This window comes from Scyliorhinus canicula, chromosome 20 (genome assembly GCF_902713615.1).
Source record: "Scyliorhinus canicula chromosome 20, sScyCan1.1, whole genome shotgun sequence".
Taxonomy (NCBI): domain Eukaryota; kingdom Metazoa; phylum Chordata; class Chondrichthyes; order Carcharhiniformes; family Scyliorhinidae; genus Scyliorhinus; species Scyliorhinus canicula.
The window spans coordinates 62,783,497-62,796,040 of record NC_052165.1 but is presented as its reverse complement, the minus strand read 5'-3'; the positions used below and the strand labels follow the sequence as shown (position 1 = coordinate 62,796,040).

The 12,544-nt window shown below is 45.8% G+C and overlaps 1 protein-coding gene across 3 annotated transcripts in view; it reads left to right on the top strand.

The window, feature by feature from the left end:
• Nucleotides 1-12,544, top strand: part of aass (aminoadipate-semialdehyde synthase) — a 98,597-nt gene that overhangs the window by 58,829 nt on the left and 27,224 nt on the right. For all 3 annotated transcript variants that reach the window (XM_038780090.1, XM_038780091.1, XM_038780092.1), the window contains 3 exons: nucleotides 4,172-4,293; nucleotides 9,162-9,291; nucleotides 11,060-11,170. In XM_038780090.1, the coding sequence (XP_038636018.1) occupies nucleotides 4,172-4,293; nucleotides 9,162-9,291; nucleotides 11,060-11,170 (363 nt within the window). The remainder of the gene's footprint in view (nucleotides 1-4,171; nucleotides 4,294-9,161; nucleotides 9,292-11,059; nucleotides 11,171-12,544) is intronic.

The window sequence follows — 12,544 nt, the reverse complement described above, 5'->3', positions numbered from 1 at the left end:
ATTGCTTTTGCTGCAGTCCAATAAAAGTGTCAATCATCCAGGCTCTTTAAGGTATCAAAACAGAAACTTCAAGCACTTGAAACCTCTTTATCTTGAGCCAAAGCTGTCAATCAAGAAATGTCTTCCCCGAGGGGCAGATGTTTCAGCACTCTTACTGGAAGTCTGGGCTCTCAGCCAAGCCTCAATATGTATTCTGTGGTTGGGGATAGCATAGCTTGGCATGGAGGTGGGCGGGGGGGGGGGGGGGGGGGGGGGGGTGCATGAGTAATACCATTTGAACCTGCCTTTCAAAAGGCTCCCTCACCCAGACTGTGGTACACGCTACCTCCGAGGTACCTTGAACCACAACTCTTTGAAAAGTTGGCCTGAATTCATGGAAATTGTGGAAGACTAGGGCATGTTTATCCCCACAATAGAGCCGGCCAAGTTGGCTGTGCAGGCCCGTGCCTTGAGCCTTTAAATGGCACTGCTGAAAATCAGAAATCCCGGAAAATGAGTCGGAAAGCTCAGAATTTGATCGTGGACGCCATTTTCACCCCTCTTCAACAGAAAATGAAAATCCAGCCCAAAGTGTCTGAAAGAGATGATGGTAGGTATATGTTAGAGAAAGCGACCCATCATGTGAACTCTGTGAGAGGGTCATATGGCTTGTTGTGCATTTCCACTACTTATTTTAACATTTCAGCAACAAATTGTGTGATAACCTTTTAGTGGCCTGTCAGGTTTTGTTAAGCGACTTCGAAAATAGCTTTGGCATTTAGGATGTAATTTTGAAAAATTTTCCTCTTTTCTGGAAATTTCACCTGTTGGGAGTTCGTTCTCAAATTTCAGGAGTTTTGCTCCCATGATGTTTCCCCATATTTGACACATTTCAATGGCAGCGCTGGAATGAAACATAGGGCAGAATTTAGCCTTTGCCAAGAGGAATCCTGCCAACTGGTTGCAGAACCAATTGGTACCCTTGTAGCTTTTTAATGGGAGGCCTCACGCAATAGTCAGATAAGCAGGCACGCACATCAAATTAAGTGCCCAGTAAGGCATAAATCAGAAACTCAACAGGAATAGCCATGTTAATACTGTGGCTACCAGAGCAGGTCAATGGTTAGGAATCCTACGGTGCATAACTCACCACTGACCACCCAAAACTTGCCATCTACAAGGCACAGCCAGAAGTGTAATGGAATACTCTCCACTTGCCTGGATGAGTGCAGCTCCAACAGCACTCGAGAAGCTCAACACCATACAGGGCAAAGCAGCCCCTTTCCACAGACATTCAAACCCTTCACCACTGACGAACAGTGGTAGTCATGTTTACCATCTACAAGATGCACTGCAGTAACTCATTAAGGTTCCTTTAAGGCAGCACTATCTAAACCCACGACCACTACCATCTAGAAGGACCAGAGCAGCAGATACCTGGGGGCCCCACCACATGGAGGTTCCCCTCCAAGTAACTCACCAAACCAACTTGGAAATATACAAAGTTGCTGGGTCAAAATCCTGGAACTCCCTTCCGACTAGCAGAGTGGTTGTACCTACACCTCAGGAACTGTAACGGTTGAAGAAGGCAACTCACCACCACCTTCTGAAGGACAACTAGGGATGGGCAATAAATGCTGGTCTAACCAGCGACGCCCACATCCCGCAAATTAATAAAATAAATAAATAAGCTGCTGGGTAGTCGGAGGCTGGCAGCTCTCCAGTTCCAGTAGCACTTCTGGGAGTGGCCACTATTGATGGCCTTCACCCGGAATCATTGCTGGAACCCTGGAGATAATGGAAAGTGGTGGAATGGGCATCACAGAGAGGTTACTGGTGAAGTGGGTGGCTATCTGGAGGCTGGGATGACCTGTTTGAGGCTTGTTTAATCACTGAGCCACTATTAAATTGGGATTTTAAGGACTCATTAACAAGCCTACTGGCCTCCCCATCATTAGTGGGCATGTTTCTCACATAAGTCCCTTTCTTCTGCTCATGTAATGTGGGACAAGTTTACCATCACCAAGAGACAAACATGTCGGGCACGATCTACCGATCGCATTATGCCCAAAAGCAGCATTGTGCAGCCGGTATATGACAGGAGATCTCACTTCCGGGACCTACCCTGCTCCCCACGCATCGTGAGATCCAACGCGATCTCTCGAGACTTCGCGATGTGAATTCCGCTCATTGTGGGCAGGATCACTTTCTGGCAAATCTGCATATTAGAGTAAATATGAGATCTAACTAAGGCATGGGATCTAACTCCCTCGTCTTGGAGATCTCGGGTGAGCGCAATTCAGTGCTGGTCTCCACAAACAGGACCAGATAAATGACACTCGTGAGAGGCTCCCAGGGGGCTGGAGGTCCCCATGTGCTTGCCCTCTGGGTAGGATAGCACCCTGGCACTGACACTCTGGCACTGCCACCTGGGTGCCAGTTTGGCACTGTCAAGGTGCCCAGGTGGCTCTGCCAACCTGGACTTTTACACACAGCGGGGATTGGGCCAGGGGTGTCCTGTGTGGGTGTGGGGAAGTGCGGGGGGGGGGGGGGGGGGGGGGGGGGGTGATGGAGGGTGTGGAGGGATGGGGAACTCCCTTATATGTGAGTTGGGGCTTGAAGGGTTGCATTGGGGGCTCAAGAGATCAGGACTCCATTTAAAAATGTGTGTTCCAGTCTCTCCCTGCACTGAGGGGTTCCGGAGAGACTGGTGGTGACGTCAGCGGCAGCTGACACACCGGCGCATGCGCGCTGGGGGACTCTCTTCCGCCTCCGCCATGGTGGAGGCCGTGGCGGTGGCGGAAGAAAAATAGTGCCCCCACGGCACAGGCCCGCCCGCCGATCGGTGGGCTCCGATCGCGGACCTGGCCACCGTGGGGGCACCCCCCAGGGTCCAATTGCCCCACGCCCCCCCAGGATCCCGGGGGCCCGCTCGCACCACCGATCCCGCTGCCACCAGAGGTGGATCAAACCACGGCGGCGGGAGAGGCCTCCCAGCGGAGGGACTTCGGCCCATCGCGGGCCGGAGAATCGCCGCAGGGGCCTCGCCGATCGGCGGGGCGTGATTCCCGCCCCCGCCAGTTCCCAGGTGGCGGAGAATTATGGCCACAGCGGGGGTGGGATTTACTCCGGCACCAGACGATTCTCCGATCCTGCGGGGGATCGGAGAATTTCACCCCAGATTTGTAATCCCTTGCGCAGTGATGTTAATTCATCTCCTAATTCCACTTTTAACATCATGATCTTGTCTGAGCAGAAGGAGACTTCCACAAAGAGGTTTCTTGACCTCTTAATCCCATTGTTCTTTGAATCCTTTACACTGTTTTGTTACAGGTTTGTTGTGTCAGCTGAAATAGTACATGGTTCACTGACAGGTTAATGAATTGCTTAGCTGCTTTTGAAACTGTAAACTTTAACAATGAAACATCGGTATTTTAATACCTATAAAAGGATGGTGTAAATGTTAATATTCTAAGATTCTGAATCTCGCCTCCAACGTGACCAGTTGTGAGTTGTCAGAGGCCACAGGAAGAGTAACGGACAGCCTGCTGCTAGGAGGTGGGTTAGCAATTTAACTATTGTAATGGGGGTCCAGAGGCCCTGGGACTGAGAAACCAGTCAGCTGAAGGGAAGTGAGGTCTGCCTCCGGGGGGAAGTGAGGTCTGCCTCCGGGGGAAGGTAAGTGTCTTTGTGGCAATGCTGGTGGGCCAGGAGGAGCAGGATTTCCAGCCCCCTGAAGCTACAAACCACAATCCCCCCCCCCCATCCCAACCCTAAGAGCCCCACCCTTGTACAAAGACCACCAGGATTGACCTCCAGTCACTCACCATCATTTGGATGGGGATCGACCAACATGCTGCTGCTCCTTTATCCTGCTCTGGAGTGCTCACCACCAGACTGATGTCAATCAGGCTGACTTACATCTGAGAATCTCAAGTACTTTCTGGAGTTGCATACAGCATTGGCTGTTCACATGCATAACTTGCTCTGTTAACATTCCAGGATATGGACTGTAATATGTCCATATAATTTTTGGAATTTTGTTTGGCGCTGCAGGTTTCAGTTAACTTTTGAAATTAAATTTGAATAACTGGGGCTATTTTCTCGCATGCATTTTGTCTCTAATGGAATTGTTAGAATTGTGTCATTTGGCAGACTGCCTTCATCTAAAATGCCGAATGGTTTTTTTTAGGGAGTCTGCTCAAATTAGGAGCATGAGTGCAAAAGGCCGCGTGTTGTTACTTGGATCTGGTTATGTTTCGGGACCAGTCTTGGACTATATCACCAGGGACACTGACATTGAGGTGACTGTCGGTAAGTAACCATTTATACCTTAAAGATTGCTTTTATTGAGTTTTTATTTTAGTCACCATGTTGGTCTAGCAAACTGTGACCTTGGGAATGAGTTCAAAAAGATTGCTTCTGATTGATGCTTCTGTTGAGATTGTAAATGGGCGCAAAAAGATTGGAGCAGAGGGAGTAATTTTGAGACTGTTTACAGATTAGCGTTTACAATTTCCAATTCATTTTTAAAAAGGTTCCAATTAAGGGGTAATTTAGTGAGGCCAATCCCCCTGCCCTGGACAGCTTTGGGTTGTGGGGGTGAGACCCACGCAAACACAGTCAGTGACACGGGCCGGAATTGAACCCGGGTCCTCGGCACCATAAGGCAACAATGCTAACCACTGCACCACCCTGCCGGCCCAATGAATGTGAAATAAAAAAAATATTGGTGAACTCTCGGGTAAACTGAAACAGCAATTGAAAATTCTGGAAATTCACAGCAAGTCATTCATTACCTAAAATACTGACTGTTTTGCGTGTCATTGTTCGACAGCGTTGTGACTGCATTTAGCAACTCTGTGGAATCATTCCTGAAATGTTCACCCGTCTTTTGTCACAGACAAAATTTATGTGTTCTCTTACTCCCCATGAGTAATGTATTTTTTTATGTGAGATGTGTTTATTTTTTCCCTCAGAATGGTTGTCCCAATTTATATAACCCCAATACTTTCAGGGTATTGCTGTTATTATCTTGGTTATTTAGTTGAGTGCAGCTGGTTCCATGGCTTTCTTATTTTCCTGTCTCAGAAAGTTTCTAGAACAAAGGACAAAGAAAAGTACAGCACAGGAACAGGCCCTTCAGCCCTCCAAGCCCGTGCCGACAATGCTGCCCGACTAAACTACAATCTTCTACACTTCCTGGGTCCGTATCCCTCTATTTCCATCCTATTGATGTATTTATCAAGATGCCCCTTAAATGTCACTATCGTCCCTGCTTCCACCACCTCCTCCGGCAGCGAGTTCCAGGCACCCACTACCCTCTGTGTAAAAAAACTTGCCCCTCGCACCTTAAACCTATGCCCCCTAGTAATTGACCCCTCTACCCTGGGGAAAAGCCTCTGACGATCCACTCTGTCTATGCCCCTCATAACTTTGTAGACCTCTATCAGGTCGCCCCTCAGCCTCCGTTATTCCAGTGAGAACAAACCAAGTTTATTCAACCGAGCAGGTTGAATAAAAAGCACAGTAAGAAGCCTTACAACACCAGGTTAAAGTCCAACATGTTTGTTTCAAACACTAGCTTTCGGAGCACTGCTCCTTCCTCGGGTGAATGAAGAGGTATGTTCCAGAAACATCTATATAGACAAATTCAAAGATGCCAGACAATGCTTAGAATGCGAGCGTTAGCAGGTGATTAAGTCATTACAGATCCAGAGATAGTGGTAACCCCAGGTTAAAGAGGTGTGAATTGTCTCAAGCCAGAACAGTTGGTAGGATTTTGCAAGCCCAGGCCAGATGGTGGGGGATGAATGTAATGCGACATGAATCCCAGGTCCCGGTCAACCGGGACACCACGATTAATCTTTTATTCCTGCACAAATCTCTAAACTAAATAAATTTGACAGATGGGCTTGAGACAATTCACACCTCTTTAACCTGGGGTTACCCCTATGCCGGCATCTCCACATCATGAATAAAAAGCAGTTAACAAACATGGCTATCTCATCCATGTGGCTGGCTGTAAGTCCAGTCTTTTCCAAATAAGGTAGTGTGTTAGGCTGATAAACATGTGACTTTTCACTCCTGGAGAGTTTGAGGTAGCCAAGGTCTCTATGTTTGGATGAAGGGTCAACACAATACAAAGAAAGGTTGATTCATCTAACATCCTTTCAGTTTTGAGGTCCCTTTTGTCCCTGATGAAATATGGGGATCGATTGTCTGCAAATCCCATTGTCCATCCTTAAAAAATGAGATGTATGGATTTCACAAGTAGCTATGAGATTCCTTCCCTCAGGTCCATAGATACTAAGGTATTGATCGCAGACGCCACTGCCTACAGTTCCAAAAGTCACATGGTATGCTGCAGCCATCTTAACAGATCTTCATGCCAGTACTGGGCACGACACCTCACTTTTTTGGATTAACTGGAAATGGTGGGTGATATTGCATAAATATTCTCACCAATACTTCCTTTACACAATTCTGTTTGCACCCGAATTATATCCTGTATTTTAAAATTCAAAAATGAAGAAGTATAGAAGAAAATTGCTCCTATCAATCTACCAAACACAATCCAGGAGCAACAGGGCAGCATGAAACTTTGAAAAACTCCCTCATTGAACACTCCCTGTTGGAGCTGGTAAATAGTTCAATTAAACTATTATAGTCATGTTGAAACTACTTGAATAGCCAGGAGTTTGACATAGTCCTTGAAGGGAGAAATCCAAAAGAGCTGCCAACTTGATAGATGTAGGGAAGACTGACTTCACTGTGGTGAGAGGAAAAGTTGTTCACGGTAAGCTGGGTATATCTGCCAATGGCATGGGTAAGATGACAGGAGATCCCAGGGGCGGTATGGTGGCACAGTGGTTCACACTGTTGCCTCACAGTTCCAGTGTCGCAGGTTCAATTCCAGCCTGGGGTGACTGTGTGGAGTTTGCACTTTCCCTCTGTGTCTGTGTGGGCTTCCTCTGGGTGCTCCGGTTTCCTCTCGCAGTCCAAAGATGTGCAGGTTAGGTGGATTGGCCATGATAAATTGGCCCCTGGTGCCCTAAAGAATAGGTGGGTCTACTGAGTTATGGGGATAGGGTTGAGACCTGGGCTTAAGTAGAGTGCGCTTTCCAAGGACCAGTGCAGACTCGATGAGTCGAATGGCTTCCTTCTGCGCTGTAAATTCTATGATTCTATGATCCTTGGGAAGTAATTGAAAAATAACGAAATATTATAGAGAACTAAATGCTACCCCTCAGGGCTAAGAAACTTGCCAAAAAAACAGCTAAAGCTAGCTCAACAAGTAAGGGACAACAAAACTAAAGGAATAAATACAAAAATCAGCACTGAACCTGGGAAATGGTAAAAATAAAGAACATCAAAGATTGTAAGAGTTAAAGAATGGGGGCACCAAAAGAAATATCAACATAAACACACACAACATTTACAATTATATTCGGAAAAACTGGGTGATCAGGATAAATGTGGATTGCTTGATAATGTCTGATGGTAATATTGTCAGTGAAAAATAAGAAATGGTTGGCACATTGCCTAATTACTTGGTATCTGTGTTTACAGTAGAGGAAGAAATAAGCGTGTTGGAAATCCCAAGGAAACATACTGAATCAGGGTCTCACCAAATTAACAAAAGCAAAATAATTGCGTGGTAGTACAGCACTTAAATATTGCTCATAAACAGAGACATACTGTCAAAGCTTTTCATCCTGCACTCATCAGGATAGCTTGGAAGAATTTACCAGCCATAACAAGGGAACAACAATTTGTACTGTATGAAAAGAGAGTGATTGGTTGGAAAGTAGACTCAGATTGGTGAAGATGTTGATGTGGAGAATACAGCATGGAACAGTTAACTACCCAGCTTTGTTCAAATTCAAACTGGTTTCTGATTGGTCAAGGCATTGTCATGGGGCATAACCAGGGAGTGATTGTCCCCTAAGCTTTTGTTTAATTGAAAAAACACACCGCACGGACATCTTCCTTCTGCCTGTAAAACAAAACAATGGAACCAAAGAGCGATAAATCCCCAGGTTTCCACCCCATGGTTTTAAAGTAGATGAGAACAGAGAAAATATCCATCAGGAGCTCACAAGCGTCTATAATTAAGGAGGTTGACTGAACACCTTGAAAATGTTCAGCTGGTCAGAGAGAACCAGCGGTTGTAAAAGGTAGATCATGCCTGACCAATCTGGAATGGGCAATAAATGCTGGTCCAGCCAGCGACATCCGTGTCCCAATTCAAAGAGCTGGCTGAAATGGTGGACAGGAGAATGTCTATGGATGTTTAATGTGAACTTCCAGAAGGCATTTAATTAAAAAGTCCCTAATAGGCTATTAGCTTAAGTTGAGCCCCTTGGAATTGAAGGAAAATTTCTGACAAGAGTTCAGAAATTGGCTGTGGCAGGAGACTGAGAACATGGATAATGGGCAAGGGCGTTAATTGGCAGGATATAACCAGCGGTGTCCTGTTGGGCCATCAACTATTCAACATATTTTATAAATGACTTGGTTGATGGGGTAGAAAGCCATGTATTCAAATTTACCAATGGCATTAATAGAGGTGCCATCTGTTTTAGTTGTTTATTGGATTGGACATCACTGGCAAGGCCAGCATTTATTGCCCATCCCTAATTCTTCTTGAGAAGGCCACTGCTGTCCATATGGTATCTGTACATCCACAGTGCTGTTAGGGAGTTCCACAATTTCCTAGTTTGAATGTCACCGAATTGCTATAGGATCTTCAGTGCGAGAGGGCCGCAACAGGGCCTCAGTTTAAGGTCTCACTAAAAGATAGCACCTCTGAGAGTGCAGCATTCATTCAGCACTACACCGGAGTGTCAGCTTAAGATTGTGATCAAACCCCTGGGATGGGATTCATTGAGCCACAGCTGCCACGCACATAGAAACAAGGACAGGCCATTCAGCTTCAACTCTGGACAAAATTAAGAGTTTTAACATGTACAAGAACTTATATTTTAAGGGCCTCCTTTATGCTCCATAATTTATAATTGGAAGACATGCAACTAAACAATACTTGACTGAGAATTCTCATGAGTACCAGGTTGCATATTTTCACTTTAATGTAATGGCTTTAAATCAAATAGATAACTAAAGGTGAAACCGATGTCCATTTTTTGCCAATTTTGCCAATTTTGATATCTGTTCTGCAGCATCAGCTCTGGAGGACCAGTTGGAAAAACTGATTTCCAACTACAACCACACCACTCCAGTAACACTGGACATGACGAAGGATGGAGACAAACTCTCCTCGCTGGTGAAATCCCACGACCTTGTGATCAGGTTAGATTGTGCGGTGTTCCCCTCCTCCTTCATCTCCTTATTTCGGTTTCTCCCATTTTACTCGGGGTCGTCACAATGCTGATTGATCACCCTTTTGTTGGTCAACCATTCCTCTTCCACTCCTGTTGCGTTTAAATCTCCCACCACTACATTTTTCCAGCTGGGCGTATGGCTTCTTCCTGGTGGTACCGTGTCCAGCACTCACCTCACTTCATTGCCTCTCTCCCTCTCTCTCTCTCTCCCTGCGACGGATTACCAAGCCCAATTCAATCTCCATTTCAATCTCTTCTAGGCTACTTTCTTTGACGATCCCACAGTCTTATTGAGACATATGGTAGTCTCTAGGGGCTTGACAGGGTAGATGCTGAGGTTATTTCCCCTTGTGGGAGAGTCTAGGACCAGAGTGCATAATCTCAGAGGAATGGGTCGTCCATTTAAGACAGAGATGAGGAGGATTCTCCTTTCAAAGAGTAGTGAATCTGTTTACCGCAGAGGGCTGTAGAGATTGTGACATAAGTATGTTCACGGCTGTGGTGGATAGGTTTTTAATCAGTAAGAGAATCAAGGATTATGAGTTTAAGGCGGGAAAGCAGAGTTGAGGATTATCATCAGATCAATCTTGATCTTATTGGAGGACGAGAACACTTGGATGGGCCGAAAGGCCTACTTCTGCTCCTATGTCTTATGGTCTTAATCTTCACTGAGCCGTTGGTGTGCTAGTTCCTGATTTGTGTCCTTTCCCATTACTCAATACATCCAACTCAGCATCTACATCTCATTAGTATCCAGCCGTTGGTCCTTTCTTCTTGATGTTGTCCAGTTTTCTGCACTATATATTTTTCTCACTCTCACCAATGTCTTCATTCATATCTTAAATGTACTCAGCAAGGTGAAGTAATGTGCTCAACTTTGTCCTCTCAAGAATGGAGTTTAATTTTCTTTAGGAATTGGCTTAAGAAGACTTTTTGGTGCAGTATATTAGATTTTGCTATTGCCGTGCAGCAATAGGAAGCTAGTTACATTGCTATAGATAATGTTTCTGTCCGTCTTGTATAAGTTCCTGATCATATCTGGAGAGCTTAAAGGGGCGAGCACTGAATAGATGTACAATTCCTTCTTGGGAGAGGGAACCTCAATAGTATCTTCCAATAATGTTGATTTTGGAATAAATAAGAATGCCTTGTAGTGGTTGAGGGCTACACGCGAGGATGATTTAGTTATTATAGCTCCTGCTTAACTGAAAAATGTGTATATTATTGTCATTTGTCTTAGCCTGAATAATTACCACAAGTTGCTCATTTTAAGGAAGCACAGACCTGCTTTACCTGTCATAGGCCTGGGCCTTCTTGTCACAGTTCTCCACACCTATTCGTCACCAGCCTGCACTGTATGCCATCACCCCTCACTCTTTTAGCACCAGCCCACCCTGTCCATCACAGATTCCTCCTACCTTCACCCCTTCACCTGGTCTGTCATCAACTACAACTGACGATTAAGTAAGTAAGAATAATTATGTATAATGTTTAACCACACGTGACAACTAAGCTATATCTCTAACACTCTGCTCACTAGTCACTCCTGATACGAAGAGGCGGGAATCTCCTCTTGAGTGTAGTTTATATACATAGATCTGGTGCTGCCATCTAGTGGTTGTCTAGCACTATCTTACAGATGTTAACCCCTTACATACCAGCAAATATACAGATCTACACTGCCCATTCGCCAGAGCTCCTGAAACAATCTTTCTGATTTTTCTGCCCCCATTTAGTTTGTTACCTATGGCTTTCCATCCTATGGTGATGAAGGAATGCATCAAACAAAAGGTGAACATGGTGACAGCCAGCTACCAGACTCCTGAAATGGAAGAAATGCACCAGAGGTTTGTATTGCAGCAACAACTGGCTGCTGAATGTGGAATTTTAGCCTCCTGTGCCATTGAACTGGAAAATATTTAGTTCAATATTTAGCAACTGCATTAGCTCCACCTCCAAATACATTTAAAAGTTATATTTTTTATTTGTACCAGCCCCAAGTATTCAAAATCATGAGAGGTTTTGGGTGCATTTCAGAGGGCTGATGCAGACTCGATGGGCCGACTGGCCTCCTTCTGCACTGTAGGGATTCTATGATTCAAAGACGGACTAAATGCAGCTCTGAATTTGTTAGCGATCATCCAATTATCAGTGTCCATGACAATCATTCATATTTCACTTGGGCGTCCGGGTTTTAGATTTCGGCAACCACTTGTGTCATTTGGTAAAGTAAATTGGGAAGAACAATTTGCCACTGGTCAATGTGGCAGGAAGTAGAGGTTGTAAATTTATCACCAAACAAACAAACGAAAGGTCAAAATTGCTTCTGGGAAAGGGCATGGAATTTTGCACCAGATCAATAATGGGCACAAGTCCATGATCGATTTAAAAATGTAAGTTCATTAAGTATTTGAAAAACAGAATGGAAAAGCCTAAGGGCCAAGGGCAGAGATTTGAGTCTTATGATGGGGTTTAATTAGCCTTCCAGGGATGGAGGGGAGGAGTAGGGTGGGGAAGGTTGCTGGGGGGGACGGGGGGGACGGGGGGGGGGGGGGGGGGGGAGTTGTGGTGAAGTGCCTGTCATCTGCCTGCTGCCAAAGCATTTTACCGACAGTGGGAAAATGGAGGATAGCCCTTCCCCCACAGAAACCCCACAGAACTGCTTAAGTGGCCAGGTAAGTGCATTTTTCCAGAGGGCAGCACGGTGCCACAGTGGTTAGCACTGCTGCCTCATGACGCCAAGATCCCAGGTTCGATCCCAGCTCCAGGTCACTGTCTGTGTGGAGTTTGCACATTCTCCCATGTCTCACCCCCACAACCCGAAGATGTGCAAAGATTGGTTATGCTAAACTGCCCCTTAATTGGAAAAAATAAGGACTGGGTACTCTTAAATTTATATTAAAAGAAAGTGCATTTTACCAAAGGTGCAGGGGCATTCTGCCACGTGGGGAGAATGCTTGGTGAAACCTGGCAGCCTCACTGCAGGCTCAGAAGTGGGGAGGCCTCCTATTTGGGCACGGTGGGCTCCCCGGTGTCAATGACTATCCCAGTGACGCCCTGCTCCTCCTTCTCCCCTGCCCTTCCCTATCCCCACTTGCTTCAGGCTGCCTGTCAGCCCTACATGACGCTCCCGAAACCACTTACCTGATTTGGAGCACAGCCTGCTCCCTTGGTGTACTCTTCCTTCAGGTTCAGTTGAACAGTGACCGCTGTTCCTCTTG